At 48.4% G+C, this 19172-nt stretch overlaps 2 protein-coding genes across 2 annotated transcripts; one reads left to right on the top strand and one right to left on the bottom strand.

Annotated features, from left to right (window-relative positions):
• Window positions 1-4598: 4598 nt before the first annotated feature.
• On the top strand, window positions 4599-6156 carry LOC123041752 (WASH complex subunit 1). The gene has a single exon (XM_044464318.1). It carries the CDS (start codon window positions 4925-4927, stop codon window positions 6047-6049), a length of 1125 nt encoding a protein of 374 aa, XP_044320253.1. The 5' UTR covers window positions 4599-4924; the 3' UTR covers window positions 6050-6156.
• A 1787-nt stretch (window positions 6157-7943) lies between these two features.
• LOC123046239 (protein FATTY ACID EXPORT 4, chloroplastic) lies at window positions 7944-16032 on the bottom strand. The gene is made up of 4 exons (XM_044469542.1): window positions 15690-16032; window positions 15530-15594; window positions 8332-8419; window positions 7944-8257 (listed from the first exon to the last, which is right to left on the bottom strand). Exons 1-4 carry the CDS (start codon window positions 15883-15885, stop codon window positions 8148-8150), a joined length of 459 nt encoding a protein of 152 aa, XP_044325477.1. The 5' UTR covers window positions 15886-16032; the 3' UTR covers window positions 7944-8147.
• Between the last annotated feature and the right edge of the window lie 3140 nt (window positions 16033-19172).

Raw genomic sequence — 19172 nt, 5'->3', positions numbered from 1 at the left:
GGTCCAGCACCCCGGCCGGGCCATCCGCCCGGGCAAAGCAGGATCTCTCTCCAGCATCAGCGCAGAGGAAGGAGAAGAACAACAGCAGCAAATCATACCGACAAGGAAGAAGAAGGGTCTTCGTCTCCCTGCATCCATCACCCATCTGAGGACCCAAACGGCCAGTGCCGATGGACCTCCAGCCACCATAGCGCGCGACCTCGACGAGATCCGGGGACCCCCCACCCCGCTGGCTCCTAGACGAAGGCAAAAGCCTCGCCTGGCCGCGAACGGAGCCCGGAGAAACTTATTCCGACGCGACACCACCGCAACGGCCTCGGCAGCGTCACCCTCAACCCTAACCCTACCACACACACCCCTAGCGGACATACCCGAGGTTCCCCCTCCCTCCCCCCGCCGGAGCGGCCGACAGAGAAAGAGGGAACCGGTGGCGCCACCGGCGGCGCGCAAGGGAACCCTCATCGCCTCCTTTGATCGCCTCGTGCGATCCTACTTTTTCGAAAGCGACGGTGCTTTTCAAGAGTGATTTTAGTAGTATTGATTTGTTATTATATACTCCCTCCGTCCCAAAATAAGTGTCTTAACTTTATACTAACTTTATACATGTTAATATTTTTGTTTATAAACTTTGTCAGTGTTTACAAAGTTTGACTTTGACTGAAGCTAATACGCGGACTAAATAAAAACGGAGGGAGTATAAAAGTTTCAAAACGATATGGGCGGTTTCATAGTACCGTCATAGTTTAGCTTTTAATTCCTACTAAAACATAGTCGGTGGAGCTAATCAAGGATTTTCCCGTAAAAAGGGGATTACGTACGACCGTCAGAAGGCGTGCTTCAGAGCACCTTCTTCATTGCGCCACCAGTAATTCGGTCGCACTTCCTTCCCTTCCATCCACCCGGTTTTGCCATCATGAAACCTGGGGTCAGACCAGATGGAACGATCTCGCGGTGGTCGCACCGCAGAGGCGCAATCGAGCACAATCTCTGCGGCCGGCCCGAGGAAGATGATGGATCTCGGAGCAGCAGGAGCAACCCCAGGGGCTTTTATGGGCCTTCAACTCGAACGATTTGACCGTAGAGATTGATGGACCGCCGTACCACCTCGCCGCCGGATACGAGCACATTCATCTGGCGAACGGTGCCAGCGTAAATGGTGCGCCACCTGCCTCAGGGAAGCCGGCTTTAATTTTATAGCAGCTCTATCACGAGAGCGATGTCCGCAGATACAAAAACTGCAAGCACATGCGCAGGCCTATCAGAGGATCCTAGTAGGATTTGTGGCGCGGGACCGACACGGGTGGTTAGCTAGCTGCTACAGAACCTATCGTCGAAATCACCTCCTTGGCACTGTGGTAGCATCGGGTACACTCACGATTGGAAGATTCGATGGGTCGATCAGTCCGGCCAACGGCAGGCACATGCGAGCGCGCCCGAAAGTCGCAGAAATCCAGCGGAACCGGTGGCCTTGCTCCCCCGCTCCCAAGCGAGGACAAGCGGCTCCATGGCGGCCGGCTCGCGGCACCCTGCATTCCATTCCGAAAGAACAATCGGAGCACAAAATCTATCCTGGTTCTACACCAGACAGATGCCGCAGACCCATGGCAGGGACCATCACAGTTGTAGCTCCACGGTGTGAGTGAGTCCATATGTCCATGTATGATTGCACATGCGAGGGGGCATACATAACACGTCCCCCTATCCCTACGCGCGCGCAATGAGTACCACAACAGCACCACTGTTTGGTGTATTCTGTAGTATTCTGTAGGAGTAGTTCTCCTGTATCTGTCGAACATCGCCCCGAAGGGCACGGCTCACTGGCTGGCTTAATGAGGACAAGCTACAATGGCCGGTCAGCTTTCGGTTCTGTGCGTATTTATTGTTCGTCGCGACAGTGGTTTGGAGCTTGGAGGAGATCTGGTTCACGGCGTAGTAGTACGTCGAAATCTCTACTCCTAATAGATGAATTGGTTGAATAGTCCCCTCACTTTCAACCGGTTTATTTTCAACCGGTTTTTCTTCGTCCCATCTTCCACCAGCCCCTCCCAACGGTTTTTCTCTTTTCTCGTCTGACCGGCAATACCCAACGTATTTATGGTAATCAATCATAATTAATCCACGTATAGTAATAAATCAATTCAGGTATGGTAAGGTCATAACTCAGGAAATTTTGAATATGGCAATTATATGGTAATAAATTTAAATTACCCCAAAGGCTATCAATCCAGATATGGTAAGGCCATAACTCGGGAAATATCGAATATGGTAATAAATTTAAATTACCACCAGGTATGGTAAGGCTATCCACGTATAGTAATAAATCATGTAGTAATAAATCATAATTAATCCACGTATAGTAATAAATCAATCCAGGTATGGTAAGGTCATAACTCAGGAAATTTTGAATATGGTAATAAATTTAAATTACCCCAAAGGCTATCAATCCAGGTATGGTAAGGCCATAAATCGGGAAATATCGAATGTGGTAATAAATTTAAATTACCCCAAAGGCTATCAATCCAGGTATGGTAAGGCCATAACTCGGGAAATATCGAATATGGTAATAAATTTAAATTACCACTAGGTATGGTAAGGCTATCCACGTATAGTAATAAATCATAATTAATCCACGTATAGTAATAAATCAATCCAGGTATGGTAAGGTCATAACTCAGGAAATTTTGAATATGGTAATTATATGGTAATAAATTTAAATTACCCCAAAGGCTATCAATCCAGGTATGGTAAAGCCATAACTCGGGAAATATCGAATATGGTAATAAATTTAAATTACCACCAGGTATGGCACGCCCTCACCTGATCACCTATCACAATCTCCAGCCCCACGCACGCACCAAAGAACCCACCCGGCACCAAACGCAGCTCCTCTCGACCCCCTCGAGTAAACGCCGCCACCGTCGTGCGATCTTCCTGACACAAACGCCGTCGCCGCCTCCTTCCCACCTACGGCGTCCCCCACATCCATGGTGACGGCGCTCGCGTCCTACACTGACCCTCCGCCTCATATAGGTTGGTCGTTGATGGAGTGGGATGTGCCGCTACGGTTTGGGGAGGCGCAATCACGATCTGGTTGGGATCTCAGTGTGGGCTCATTCTCTATGATGAAGGATGGCGCTGCCTCCCTGGCAAATGGGATCGGAGGAAGGGGCTCTACGTCGTGAATGTCGGCGAGGCAGCGGCCGAAGGTGAGCCCGACGGTGAGCACGGGTGTTCGTCCCATGAAATAGGCGGCCATGGAGGGCGGATCTGAGGCCACCCCAATCGCCGGTGGCCCTTTCTCCCATCGCTCATCGCCTCCATTCTCTCTCTCCTCTAAATCTTTGTCGCCCCTGCCTGATTCTGGCCGACGCCATCCGGCTCTCGCATCGACCACCACCAGCACGGCTGCGGACGAGGCGCAACCGCAGACGCCGCCGCCGCCATCCTCATCCACCTCCTCCACCATAGTGCCAGTGATCCAAAAATCATAGGGCCTGGATATAGCTCTAGAAGACGTATGCGGCTTGCGCATCGAGCTTGGTCGTCTCGAGTATGGAGATAGGCGAGTTGTAGACCAAGAGCTGGTACAGAGATAGACAAGTTGTAGACAAGAGCTGGTGGGCAGCAAGAAACGCATGCACACCAAAGAACAAATCTGAGTCACATGCCTACTTCTATTGGTTTCTACAAAGAGCGGCTAGCTTAGATCTTAGACCAGTCGGTCACTGTCGAGGTCGTCAAGGTGATCTTACAGCACCGCCGTGGGGATTTCTCATGATTTTATGTAGGCAAGCCGCAAGCGGTGGTGGTGATTGGCTGGGTGGTGTCGCTGCCTTGGGAAGAGACGAAGTGATGGTAAAAGTAAGCAGGATCCGATGATTCTTCCGTGGGGATAGCCAAAGTCAAGATGTCGACTACAGACTCGTCGCAGACTTGCAGTGAACCTGGATGCTGCAAGCCTGATTTGTGGATCGATGGCGGGTCTTGACTTTGTTAGGCCGGGATTGGATGGTTGCGGAGGGTGGTGTGCTTGATTGGGTTCTCATGGAAGAATGTGGCCTCCTCGTGGATCTGGTCATGCCCATCCTAGAGAACATTGTGTCCCTAGCTCCCTCGAGGAGCAAGGACAATGCAAGCTGCAGCAGGGGGTAGTGGTAGATGTGGGGAGGGATGTCGGCGGCTGCTCGAGGTCATCATGATGAAACCCTTGACGTCCCATCTTTATCAATGGAAGTGGAAGAGCACGAAGTCGAGATTGGATAGGAGTTTGAGTTCTTTTTGGCACCGATCGGTTCCCCACTTTAGAGATGTATTTTTTTGCGTGCGAGCAAACAGTGGGTTGATTCTAAAAGGGATAGGCACTTTTCAACAGAAGTGCATGACGGACCAAAAATATGACCTCATTTTATTTGTTTGATAGATATCGTATTATTCGTTGTTGTTCGTTCGGTGAAATTTCCTAATATTTGATTGCTGTGTTTCTAATTAGAGCACCCCATAATCACCCAATATGAGGGAATGATAAATGAAAGATACTAATTATAAATTTTAAAGAGCCCGTGGCAACGCACGGGCGTTATACTAGTTAGCTTAGCTATCCGATCCAACTGACCATCAATCGTGTCTTTAAGCGAAAGGGGAACGGACGGTGCGGATCGCGCGTCGTCACGTCTACTGTATCCGTCCGCGTGCGCGTGCGTACGCGGTAGTACTACATGTACATGCGACGCAGCTGAGCTCGGTAGCTTCTTCGTCGCTGGCTTCATAACTCGGGGGTCGGGAGCGAGGGGAGCGAGCCACCATATGCCACTGTGAGCAGCCAGCGTTCTGCGATATAAAGGCCGCCCCGGCCGGCCGGCCACCGTCCAAGATCCCTGTGGTGTGGGCAGCTGCGAGTGACCGGGAGCGACACGCGCGCGAGGGGATGAGCCACGGCGTCGCGGCGAGGAAGCGGTTCGGCGGCGTCAGCTTCGCGCTCGGCTGCGGCTGCAAGGACCCCAAGGCCGTGGCCGTCGCGGCGGCGGCGGTGGCCGCCTCGTCGCCGCGCTCCGGCACGGAGGCGTCCACGGCGACCACCGCCACGTCGCGGAGGGCCAGCAGGACGCACCCGTCGGCGTCCACGTCCACGGGCACGCTCACCGTGCCCTCCGCCTCCTCCTCCTTCCTGTGGGAGGATGCCGACGCCGACGCCGACGAGGTCGAGTGCAAGCGGGCGAGCTCCGCGACCACGCCCAGCTTCTCCGGCCTGCTGCGCGAGCTCAGCGAGCTCGAGCGGAGCATCAAGTCGTGCGCGCGGACCAAGAGCCCCCCAAGAAATCACTTCTCGCCACCGCCGCCGCCTCCTCCTCCTCCACCGCCGCCCCCGCCGTTGCCGTCGCGGCCCGTGCAGCGTCGAGCTGTGCGCGGCGACGACAAGCCCAGCGTCCAAGAAGGCCACGGAGACTTCTCGCCGCCGCGGCCGCGCCCGCTCCCGCCGCCATCCTTGCAGGTCCCAACGCAGCAGCATCGGAGGGTGAAGAGCGTTGACAAAGCCAGCAAGCCAGAAGGAGACGCGCACTTCACGCCACAGCCACCTCGGCCGCTGCCCCCGCCGCCGCCGCTGGAGCCGCTCCGGAGCGCGAAGACCGAGGAGGATAATAAGTCCAAGAGCAAAGAAGACGAGAAGCGCTCGCCGACACCGCAGCCGGCGCCGAAGCACCGGAAAGCGATGAGCTGCGACAACAGCAACGGCTTCGGCGGCGGCAGCGGAAGGCTGGACGGGAGCGTGGCGGTGGTGAAGCAGTCGGAGGACCCGCTGGGCGACTTCCGGCGGTCGATGCTGAACATGATCGTGGAGAACGGGATCGTGACGGGGGACGAGCTCCGCGAGCTCCTCCGGCGCTTCCTGGCGCTGAACGCGCCCCGCCACCACGACGCCATCCTCCGGGCCTTCGCGGAGATCTGGGACGAGGTGTTCGCCCCCGCCGCCGCCGCCACGGCCGAGCGCGAGCCGAGGCCGACGGCGCCCCGCCGCCGGCAACCTCTGCCCCTGCCGGCGTGGCGCGTGTAGTGACAGATCACGTACGTGGTCGATTCGTACAATGTAGATTGCTTCCAAGAAACCGTCGATCTCGGCTGATAACACGAATCTACCTGTTGTCCCTTGTTCATCCAGCACACACTTTTTCGTTTGAATGTCCACTGGCACGCACTTGTACTGCTACCAGTACTACTGCCACTTTTTGCTTTCTAGCATGGGTACGTTCAAAATTTCGATTTTGCGACACGTCTGGCAGGAAGAACCCCGTGAGAGCTGAATGCCAGGGGGCACGAGCCACGAGATGGTCTGGGGCGCGTCAACCCCGTGGCCGCTTGTGCGGGCCGTGCCGTGGCAAACCGCACGCAAACAGGCGGAAAAAGGGCGCTTTGGCCCGCGCGAGGGGGGGACGGTGGAATCAGGGAGAAAGCGGGAGCCTGGAACGGAGGGCCCGTGCGCGGAGTTATGGGTGTGGTGGAGGAGGTGGGTGCCGGGTGCCGCTGCCTGCAACGCACGGGAGGGCGGACGTTAACGCGAGAGGAACCTGCTGATGATGCCCAAACACGCGCCATCAATGCGCAACCTCTCCATCCGGAAATGCCAAGACTTTAACTCCTTCCACCGCAAAGCTTCCGTCTCCGTTCCTCGGAGGAATTTCATACGTCTCGCTGTCGTTGACGGCTTGACGCCTACTCGAGTAGGAGTTTCAGGAGTTCAATTGTGCAGATATAAATGGTCCGTGAAACTGCACCCACACTCACACTTCTGATGGTCAGGTAAAGCTATAGCCATGGCTGGCTAGCCCTGCCTTATCTGCATCGGGAGGAATGGTTCTTGTTGTTTCATCACGTGGGGGTGGTCGATGCGGACACGGAGAGAACAAGCCCGTCGGCCGCACGAGCCACGGGATCGAAGAGAAGAGACGACAACGCCGGTCCGTCCATCCAGTTTGGGCCGTCCCCCGTGTATAACGCCAGCGCCACCGCCACCGCAGCTGATGTGCCAGTTAGTTCAGGACAGTTACTTTCGTGCCAGTGCACCGGCCGGCCAGTACACCCCGTACGCTTTTTCTCTCCGGTGGAGGACGCCGTGAATGATTAAGCGGCCACGTACCGTGGTCTGGCTCGAAGTGCACTCGGTCCACAAGACCCTGTGCACCCGCTGTGGATTCTGGCCATGCAGCACTGCCCGCTGCACTGTGTGCGAAAACCACATGCCCGACGGAGGGGGAGCAGAACCTCTGATGAACAAGTGGAACACTGATGCATTGTGCAACAGCGTGCGCTCTGTCAGAGAGCTATAACTGCAAGTATTCATTCCTACGTCAAACGTACTCCGTACTACGATGCATATATGCCTTCAGAGCAATAATGCAGCGGCCGAAGAACAAGCGAACAGGCCCGGATTTGTACCACCAAGGTACACCACACTACTAAGCCGCCACCAACCAGGAACGACAGTAGGCCTCTCATGTCGCTTTGCCCTAGAAACAGATCGGCGTCCGATTAGCGGCGTGCAAAGCAGCGGTGGTACCACACACACACATCACATCACACGTAGAGCAGGCAGCCAATTAGCATCCATCTACAGAGTGGTACCGCATCACGACTCACCACAGGTCCCAGATTTGGTTAGGCAACCAGTATCTAGATGATAGATAGGCACGGCACGCGTGATGATTCGCGCCCGCCCGTCGGTCGCTCCACGGCGTATCACTGCCGGTATTCGCCAAGCAGTGATCGACAGGATACAGGCAACCTACCTCTTCGCTGCGCCGACGGTTTAGGCCACAGCCGGAAATCTCACAAGTTGTGAAACATTCAGCTCACGGATCCTGCCGACGGTTTAGGCCACAGGCGGAAATCCCACAAGCTGTGAAACATTCAGCACAGGAATCCTGAACAACTGCAGTCAGGCAATCAGCGCATCGGCGAATCAAAGCTTGGTCACAGCTTATCATTGGCAACAAACAGAGGGGCACTAAATGCTGTTTGTTGAGACTACTACAACGTTGGGAGGAACACCGACCGTCGGTGCTCGGTCCCAATTTTTTCCCATTTATGAGAGGAAACCTTGAAGGAAGCTGCTTCAGTTAGTAGTACAGAAAACTAGAGCTGGTCAGGCGATTAGCTCACACCTTGTCTTGCAAGTAAGCAGCGTAAAAGACTCCCAGGGCACCTAGAGAGAGTGCTAAAAGAAGGCCGGATGGCACCAGTTTCCGGGTATTGTACAACCTGATACCTGAAAAAACAGAAGGTTCGGCAACATCAGGTTCCGATTTCATGAAGATACAAGTGCAACAGGGTGAAACATACCAAACACAGAGGCAAACAGAAAGGCGGACCCAAATCCAACAGCATCACCTAGTGCCTTCGTCTCAGAAAACTGCATCAGATAATATGTCTGCAGAGAAAACAAGTAGACTAGAATGAAAATCCAGAGCACATGTACGCAGATATAATGATCACTTAATCAGAGTAGACAGCAGAAAGAAAATTACTAAGATGTGGGTTTTTTCACTGAGAGAAATCCAAGGAGTGCCAGTAATTAGAATCAGCAAGTATGAGCAATGAATCTCTATAAAAGTTTCTTATCGTTTTGTTTCTAGCCCTCAGCAGCGTTATACCTGCTGTGCAGATAACTTCTCTCTTTAATGCATAATACACCAACCAGGGTGTATTCTAGAAGGAAAGAAAAGACAATGAATCTGCATTCTCAACCTGTCTAACTTATAGGATGATAATTTGCTACTCCAAAAGGTAAGTACCAATGAGCTCATTGATTTGCGCCAAGAGTACATATTTCTAAACTTATCGTACCACATTCATAATTTGTTCTTCTTTCACCTTGAAATTTCTCGTTTTTCTAAGGTACAATATTCAGGAACGGTAAATAGACTTCCCAGTTTAGATTAATGCATGGTAATGTTATTGAGTTAGAACCAGAAACTGCAAATTTTAGCCATCAAACAAGCATAGACTTCGAAATCTTGGTTGCGCATGGTAGAGTGTTGGAACTGGAATCACTGTTTGCCATGAAATCTGATTCAAAATACCAATTATGTACAGTAGTGGCTCTAAGAAAGGAATCCGGAATAGCAGCCCTCTGAAATTCTAACTCCAAGAATTTCTAAATATAAAATTATAAACTTTACCCCCTGATTCCACAAGAATAACATTCCTAATATTCATAAGAAAACGTGGAATTTTGAACCTCGCAAATGTATTTCTACAGGAATCCTTGTTGCATATAGTTCGGACAATTTGTAGTATCATTTCAATTTGCAATTTTAAGCTATTTCTCTGCAACAGGCTAGGAAGTGAGAATTTCTTGGTTGATTGTATCCTTAACCATTTCTTTCGTTTTCACCATACCAGCAAGCAAATAAATAAATTTGTTTTACATTTACATTTAATTTCTAGCTATTGTTTCTTTTCATATAGATTACAAATGAATCCACATGAATTATTGTAGTAATACCATTGATTTCCGTACTGTTCTCATTGAAGCACATAAATGGCTACATCTATTTTATTATAAATCAAGATTAATGGGGATTATCACTGTTTGTACTGAAATACTAGAAATTTCTACATTAGTCGCTTAAAAAAAGAGGCCTAACCGCTTACATCAGTGAGCTGAACCAAGAATATAACAGAGCAGGTTAATCAGATATACCTCGAGGTTGCTACAGTTATGTTAGAAAACCATATCAGTGAGCTGAGCCTAGAATATAACAGAGCAGATTAAACAGTCGTATAGCAACATCCATATTTTACATATAGACATATAACTGCAATATCTGGCAGCAAGGTGAATCGAGCTAGTTTCAATTATTTTCCAGGTTTTGTATTCTTGCGTAGACAAGCCAAACAAGAAAAAAAAAAGGCATGTGCTTGCCAACGAATTGTATGATATAATGTTATTTAGTACCACTTCCAGAAGTAGGATCACGTTATCACAAAGAAAATCAAAGTTCTTCTAATAATAGTCAAAATGGAACCGCGAAAATCCCTGTGTTTCCTATGAGAATGAAGAAATGCCACTGTGCATGAGCTGTCATGCCAGTGGATTTCCTTGATGTATCTACATTACCAGATTATGCTCCAAAGTGTTGAAAATTCAGTTCACCATGCCGGGCAAGAGAAAGCAAAGTCTTCTCAAACTTTGCTTACCTTTGAATAAGCTACAGGTTGTCGTCCTTACCGCACCTAGAAATTCATTCCTCTCCATCTTACACTCCACACGTTCCACTACCTTTTGGAGGTTTCTCTCTTGGATTCAATGGAGGTCTTTGTCCCCATGCAGGTTAGCAGGTGCATGCGGGTATGTTACTTAGAGATGAAAAACGTGTAGTAATTCTCTTGGCAATGCTGATGTTTGTTCCACTGCTAGGTCCAATGATTCCGAAATTTGTGTGGTGTTCGGCTATGGAGGGTTTTGTCGTTACATTGCAGTGGATACATAAACCTCTAATCATCCAATTGGGTTGTGCAGGTCTCATTGTGACTTATAATCGAGCAACATGGAAGACCGCCTAAGGTTTGCCCATCTTTACAAAGTTACACGTAAATTCTTAGATCGGTGGGTTTGTGTGAGATAATGCTTTTAAAGATTAACTCATCTCATGTATGATTGCTCACGGATTTGCTGATTTTGGTAGAGGCGAAGGTCGCAACGCTGTATGATTGCACCAGCCACCAGAGTGTTCAGCACAACTTGTGTTATCTGATTGATCGATCATAATCCTATAACTAGAGCTCTCTACAATTGAGCAATTCTCGTCATTCCCACGCAGAAATAGATGCATGGAGTGAGAGCTATATTTGGTTCCTCTATGATTGCATTTGTCGTTTCCATTGTGCATGGTAGTGTTGTTGTTCTAGAACCGAAAACCATAAAACTTCGCCATCAAATCAGCATAGACTTCAAAATCTTGGTTGTGCATGGTAGAGTGTTAAAACCAGAAACCATGAAACTTTGCAATCGAATCTGAAAATACAAATTATGTGCAGGAATGGAACTAAGAAAGGTCAGTTAAAAATGGCATGAAGAAAGGAATCGGGAATAGCAGGACTTGTCATGCATGAACTCCACACCATAATTCCCAGGCATCAGTGACGGACCGTAGGCGGTACAAGCCCCCCCCCCCCCCCCCCCCTCCTATAGGAAAATTTGCAAAATAACTTTATCTTTCCGCTAATCGCTGTATTAATCCTCCGGCGCCTCTGAACATCCTAGCCACTGCCAGGTATCACAAATAAACACCACACCATAATTCCACAGGTATCACATTCTTAAAATATTCGTAAGAGAACATGGAACTGAACCTGGGAACATATTTCTACAGCAATCCTTGTCACATATTGTACAGACAAGCCGTATATTGATTCTGATTCGTAGTTTCTTATTATACCTCCCCCAAAGGGGTTGGAAGTAAGATTTTTTGGGGGGTGGGTGGGGAGGTGGGGGTTGACTACACATGGCCAATTCTTTTGTGTTGGCAATACCATCAAGCAAAATAAATAAATTACATTTTATAATGACATTACCTTTACCACATAAACTTTACACATAACTCCAAGTAAATCATCGTAGTATACCATTGCTTTCCATATTTTTCTCACTGAAGCACAGAAATGGAACTTGATATACTACATCTATTTGATTATAAAAATCAAGATTAAAGCGGGCATATTACTTTTTGTACTGAAATGGTACTCCCTCCGTCCGAAAATACTTGTCGAAAAAATCGATAAAAATAGATGTATCTTAAACTAAAATATGTCTAGATACAACCATTTCTCCGACAAGTATTTTCGGACGGAGGGAGTAGAAGTTTCCACATTTTCGCATAAAAGAGAGAGGTCCATATGGCTATATCACTTATGTCGATGGGCCTAGATTACAATGGAGCAGATTAAACAGTTATACCTTGAAATTTTGTTTTTCTTGCGTAGAAATTCCAAACATGAAGAAAAATGGCATGTGTTGCAAAAGAATTGTACGCTACAATGATTCCTCTTTAGTACCACTTCCAGAAGTAGGATCACGTTATCAGAAAGAAAATCGAAGTTCTTGTAATAATGTTCGAAATGGAACCAGGAAAATCCCTGTGTCTCCTAGTAGAATCTACTATTGTTCCACTGTGTAGGAGCTGTCATGCCACTGGATTTACTAAATCCATCTACATTACCAGATTATGCTCCCAAGTGCTGAAAATTCAATTCACCATGCTGTGCAAGAGAAAACAAAATCATCTAAAACTTTGCTTACCCTTGAATAAACTACAGGTTGACTGAGATTCCAGTCGTCCTTAGCGCACCTAGAAATTTCATCTCTCTCCATCTTACACTCCACACGTTCACTACTGACTTGCAATCCAAGCTCTTCTAAGTTCCAGCCAACAACAAGCATATTTTGTCTCCAACTTTCCATTGAAACTACCAATGTGGTTTAATGATAATTGGTTTAGCTGTCTCTATAATTATAATTATTCTGCGCTATGATACGCATGCTTGTGCTTATTCGAGAGAAAAAATATTCTGCGCAGCGAGTGCTATGAATTTCGCCACCACTTGATATCTAATCTACAAGTCTGTACACTAGACCCACCAAACAAAAGAGAGAGTACAGAAATTACAGGTCGAATAGAGATTCCAATAGTCATTCGTGCGCCTAAAAAATCCATTCCACTGCAGATTGGACTGCAAGTACCACTTCCAGAAGTAGGATCATGTTATCACAAGAAAAATCGAAGTTCTTCTAATAATAGTCAAAATGGAACCGCGAAAATCCCTGTGTTCCCTACTAGAATGTAGAAATGTTCCACTGTGCACGAGCTGTCATGCCACTGGATTTCCTTAATACATGTTCATTACCAGATTATGTTCCAAAATGTTGAAAATTCAGTTCACCATGCCGGCAATAGAAAACAAAGTCTTCTCAAACTTTGCTTACTATTTAATAAGATACAGGTTGAAATGAGATTCCAGTCGTCTTTAGCGCACCTACAAAATTCATTCCTCTCCATCTTACACTCCACACGTTCCACTACCTTTTGGATGTTTCTCTCTTGGATTCAATGGAGGTCTTTGTCCCCATGCAGGTTAGCAAGTACATGCAGGGATGTTACTTAGAGATGGAAACCGTGTAGTAATTTTCTCGGCAATGCTGAAGTTTGTTCCACTGCCTGGTCCCATGATTCCGAAATTTGTGTGGTGTTCGGCTATGGAGGGCTTTGTCGTGACATTGCAATGGATACATAAACCTCTAACCATCCAATCGGGTTGTGCAAGTATCATAGTGACATACTCCAGCAACATGGATTCGTAGATCGGTGGGTTCTTGTGAGATAACTTTAGAAGATTAGCTGATGGCATATATAGCTGATTTTGGTAGAAGCGAAGGTCGCAAAGCTGTATGATTGCACCAGCCACCAGAGTGTTCCGCACAACTTGTGTTATCTGATTGATGGATCATAATCCTTATCTGAACTCTCTACATTTGAGCAATTCTCGTCATTTCCACACAGAAATAGATGCGTGGAGTGAGGGCTATATTTGATTGCTCTATGATTGCATTTGTCATTTCCATTGTGCATGGCAGTGTTACCGTGCTAGAAGCGAAAACCATACAACTTTGCCATCAAATCCGCATAGACTTCAAAATCTTGGTTGTGCATGGTAGAGTGTTAAAACCGGAAACCATGAAATTTTGCAATTGAATCTGAAAATACAAATTATGTGCAGGAATGGAACTAAGAAAGGCCAGTTTAAAATGGCATGAAGAAAGGAATCAGGAATAGCAGGACTTTTCATGCATGAACTCCACACCATAATTCTCCAGGTATCACAAATAAACACGACACCATAATTCCACAGGTATCACATCCTTAAAGTATTCGTAAGAGAACATGGAACTGAGCCTGGGAACATATTTCTACAGGAATCCTTGTTACATATAGTACAGACAAGTTGTATATCGATTCTGATTCGTAGTTTCTGATTATTTCTCCCCCATAGTGGTTGGAAGAAAGATTTTTTTGGGGGGTGGACTACCCATAGCCAATTCTTTTGTTTTGGCAATACCATCAAGCAAATTAATAAATTACATTTCTATAATGATTTTTATAATGATATTACCTTTACCACATAAACTATATACATAACTCCAAGTAAATCATTGTAGTATACCATTTATTTCCATATTTTTCTCACTGAAGCACAGAATTGGAACTTGATATACTACATCTATTTGATTATAAAAATCAAGATTAAAGCGGGCATATTACTTTTTGGACTTAAATGGTAGAAGTTTCTGCATTTTCGCATAAGAGAGAGAGGTCTATATGGCTATATCACTTATGTCGATGGGCCTAGATTACAATGGAGCAGATTAAACAGATATACCTTGGAGCTGCTATCATAAACGTTACAGTGTATAACAAATACATCTATTTTTTTATGTATGGGCACATAGTGGTTATATCTCACAGCGAGGTAAATCTGGCTAGTTTTAACTATTTGTTTTTCTTGCGTAGAAATTCCAAACAAGAAGAATGGCATGTATTGCCAAAGAATTGTATGCTATAATGATTCTTCTTTAGTACCACTTCCAGAAGTAGGATCACGTTATCAGAAAGAAAATCAAAGTTCTTCTAATAATGGTCGAAATGGAAGCGGGAAAATCCCTCTGTTTCCTAGAAGAATCTACTAATATTCCATTGTGCAGGAGCTGTCATGCCATTGGATTTCCTAAATCCATGTACGTTACCAGATTATGTTCCAAAGTGCTGAAAATTCAGTTTCACGATGCCGGGCAAGAGAAAACAAAGTAATCTAAAACTTTGCTTACCCTCGAATAAACTACAGGTTGACTGAGATTCCAATGTCTTTAGCGCACCCAGAAATTTCAGTCCTCTCCATCTTACACTCCACACGTTCCACTACTGACTTGCAGTCCAAGCTCTTCTAAGTTCCAGCCCAACAATAAGCATATTTTGACTCCCAACTTTCCATTGAAACAACCAATGCGGTTTAAGCGTAATTGGGTTGATTTAACTGTCTATAATTACAATTATTCTATGCAGCGAGTGCTATGAATTTCGTCACTACTTGATATCTAATCTACAAGAGTGCACACTCGACCCACCAAACAAAAGAGAAGGTACAAAAATTACAGGCGAAATAGAGATTCCAATAGTCATTTGCGCCTAGAAAAATCCATTCCACTGTCAATTTGCAGTCCAAGTTGTTGTAGGTTCCAGCCGACATTGAGCATATACTGTCTCCAACTTTCCAATAAAACTAGAGACTCGGTTTAAGTATAATTGCTATAGCCGTCTCTTTCTTTTTTTCTTTTAGGGTCGCTATAGCCGTCTCTGTAATCATTCTATGCCGTGAGTGTTACGAATTTCACCGCCGCATTTGGTAGTGCATAATCTACAAACTAGACCCACAAAACAAAAGTGAAATGTATACAAAATGCAGAGAATGTTCGAGGTCCACTCACGAGGCCCATGAGCGCAGATCCGGAGGCCCCTCCAAGGATGGAGCCTTTACTCCCCGACCGCGCATCTACACGAAGCGCGAAACAGAAATCAACGGTCAAAGAAGAAGGAAACCACGATAGCAAATGCGCATTGCGTCATCACGAGACCGGACGCACGTACATGCGAATGCGCCGCCGCCCACGAGGAGTGCGCCGTAGGCTGCGGACACCGCGGGCGCGATCTCGGACACCGAGGCGCAGCGCAGGACCGCGCGGCGGCGGCGGCCGCCGCCAGGGCGCGCCACGGGAGGCGGCGAGGGGAGGGAGACGGGAAGGTGGAGAGGGCGGGAGGTGGCGGCGACCAGGGTCGACGTCATTTTCTCCGGCGACCGGGCAGTCGCTGTCGATGGACTCGGGAGGAATGCGGTGACGTGTGAGGCCGTGGAGGGGTTCTATCGCTTTCCACCACTATCCGGGAGGGCCGGCCGGGGTTTGTCCGGTCTGCGGTCGTAAAGGCGACGAGGCCTTTTGCATTTCGGGCAAGGGGAAAGTCAGAGAGGATTGTGTTTTGTTTCTGAACTCTGATGAGGTGCGGTCCGGTGCACGTTTTAGTTGATGGGTTTTTGCACGCACGGCACGGTCCAAACTTGCGACCTTTTGGCATTTGGTCCAGTTTCTTCTTCTTTCTGGGTTTGGTTTGACGGGCAATTTTGAAACGAGATGCGTATTTGGAGCAGGGCGGGATTGACGTCAAAGCCTATGCAGATGCAGCTGACCCACTTGGCAAAAGGAGAGAGACATGCCTAATTAGGAGTGCTTTTGAAATCTTATTAAGGTCGTTGTCTCGTGCAGATGTGCGGCTACAAGCATGGTCAAGCTGACCCGGTCTTGTATGACAAAATGTAGTTAGATAATCAGATCTTCCCAGGCCTGCTTTTATCGTGGTTAATAATGACTTGTGTATAACAAATCAGACCAACCTTCCCAACCTCCATCCATCCATATGGTTTTTTTGAGCATCAGTACAGACACAAGCGCTCATATACACGCGCATACACTCACCTCTATGAACGCACACACGCACACCCTACCCCTATGAGCACCTCCGAGAGACTGAGCCGGCATATCATCTTGAGATTTACGAAGTCACTGTAGGCGCCTCGTCGTCGACGGGAACGTCTCCTCCCACTAAAAGCACATCGCCGGAAATCCTGAAATAAATCCAGGAATAATGCAAGCACCAAGATTTGAACCCTGGTGGGTTGGGGATATCACTGTCCACCTAACCATCTCAACCACAGGTTGATTCGCATCCATCCATATGGTTGGAGGGCCAGCATTGGTACCCCTTCTCATACGGAAGGCATTGATCCACTAGGGTTTCTCATGCCTCCTGTCGGCGGCGGCGGCGATCTGCCCTGTCTCATGTGGCCTTGGGGCTATGGAGGCGCGGTGGATCCTGGTCCTTGCCGGCGTGAGGGCTTAGTTTAAATTTTATTACAGTTTGTGTCCTACTTGGACAGGCGCATTCTTGAGAACTTTTTAGGCCAGAGGAAAAATAAAGGTTGAAGGGCGTCGAAAAGGGGTGGCCAGGGGCTGCATTCGGCCCGGGGGTGCGTGGAGGCCCAGTGGGCCCCCTCTGACCTACCTTTTGTCTCCTGTCTTCTTTTTCTTCTAAAAGAATTTCTGAAAAATTCTTGGTATTTTTGGAGCTCGAGATAATTGCTTTTTATTATGATGTATTTTTTCTCCTATTTTCTGTTGTCCGGCAATTTTCTGATGATTTCCCTTTCTGTGTGTCATATTCAGATTGAAGATAAAAATACATTAGAATTGAGCAATAATGTGTAAAATAGTGGTGCAAAGTGGGCGTATAAGGGGTCGTTGTCGGCGTTCTAGGAACCAGGGTACCCAGACTTGCCTGCCTGCGGCCCACGACGTGGCTTCATCAACGGCCTGGTACGACTCAACTTCGACTACGACAAGAGAAGACCCTCGCGAGGCAGGCGACATTAAGACCTCCCGAGGGAGCAGCCTCCTTAGGCTGCCTCCTGAGCGGTGCGGAGATTTCTATGCAAGACCCAGCCTCACGAGGCTGAAATGACATCAGCCATGACGACCAAGGCCACGCGCGCGTCAGCAGACGCAGTACAACAGGTTTCCTCTTTGGTGCAAAGGAGGCAAGCGCGGGTATGGAGTCTCAAGGAATCAGGCCAAGGTTGTCATTTGCGTGCAATGAGACCAAGACCGCAAGAACGGCAGGATGGATGTCATCGCCGAGCCCACCACGATGTCACGCTCAGAGGCTTTGCAGGCGAAGACTACCTTTCATCGGGATTAGATGTACTTCTTGTTCCCCTTCAAATTTGGTCATTGTGGGATCCCTTCCCGCCTAAGTTTTGGAGGAAGAGGACCAAACCCACTATAAATTGGGCCTAGCTACCACCGTAGAGGGAGGTCGGTCGATCGATCAACTCACCAGGTGATCAGCTCGTAGAACCGCCAAGAGCTCATCACAAGAACAGGCCTCCTGAGGTTGTTCTTCCACTTGTACTAGTTCATCCTCAGCTCGTCGCAAGGCCAATCCACCACAAAGCAGGAGTAGGGTATTACACCGCAAGGTGGCCTGAACCTGGGTAAACGGATGTGTCTTTCTCTGTCATGTTCATCGAGCTAGGTCGTGAGAGCTGCGGATCGGGTGGCTTGAGAGGTTAAGTTCTTCGCACACGCCCCAGAGTTCGAACCTTTCTTGGGTCTGCGGAGCCCGAAATCCGACATTTGGCGCGCCAGGTAGGGGCATGTCGAAGCCTCTCTTCCGCCAGTTGTTTCACCCCCGCTCCACTATTCTCATGACAGACGCTCATCGAGTTCGTGCTGAGCGCCGCGCGTCGCCTAGACGGCGCCCGCGGGCAATGGTGCTCCTCGTCGCTCCCCGTCGCCCATGGCCAACACCGCCACAGGCCTTGCAACCCACAAGCAGCAGATTCATCACTGCCACCCTCCGTGCGACGCGACAGCCGCACCGCCACTCCGTCACTTATCCCGGCCGCTGCTTCGTCCTCCCACGCCCTTCACGGGCCGGCGACTGCGCAGTCGGTGCTGCTCCTAGCGCGTGAGCTTCTGCGCTACCGTCCAACCGATGACCTCTACAAGGACTGGCTGGACCGCATCGCCGAGCTCATCAGTGTTGCTGGAGAGGCTCCAGCGCCGTCCCGCTCGCTGCCTCCCCCGCAGCCTCAGGCGAGCGATGTAGCTCACGGCGCGCCTCCTCCCCCTCTCTGGCAAGACGTCATCCCCGAGTCAAGGCGTGAGACCTCCCATCGCGACTGCTACCTCTTGAGCTTGCGTTGGTTTTCCCTTGGAGAGGAAAGGGTGATGCAGCAAAGTAGCATAAGTATTTCCCTCAGTTTTGAGAACCAAGGTATCAATCCAGTAGGAGACAATGCACAAGTCACCAAATACCTACACAAACAATCAATAACTTGCACTCAACGCGATAAAGGGGTTGTCAATACCTTCACGGTCACTTGCAAAAGTGAGATCTGACAGAGATAGGTAAACGGTAAAGTAAATATTTTTGGTATTTTTTGTTTATAGATTGGAAAGTAAAGATTGCAATTAAAAGAAACGGCGATAGAAATTGGAAAGTTGACGAGAAACTAAT

This window comes from Triticum aestivum, chromosome 2B (assembly GCF_018294505.1).
Source record: "Triticum aestivum cultivar Chinese Spring chromosome 2B, IWGSC CS RefSeq v2.1, whole genome shotgun sequence".
NCBI lineage: Eukaryota > Viridiplantae > Streptophyta > Magnoliopsida > Poales > Poaceae > Triticum > Triticum aestivum.
The sequence above is the reverse complement of the archived record's forward strand: the minus strand, read 5'-3'. Positions and strand labels throughout refer to the sequence as shown.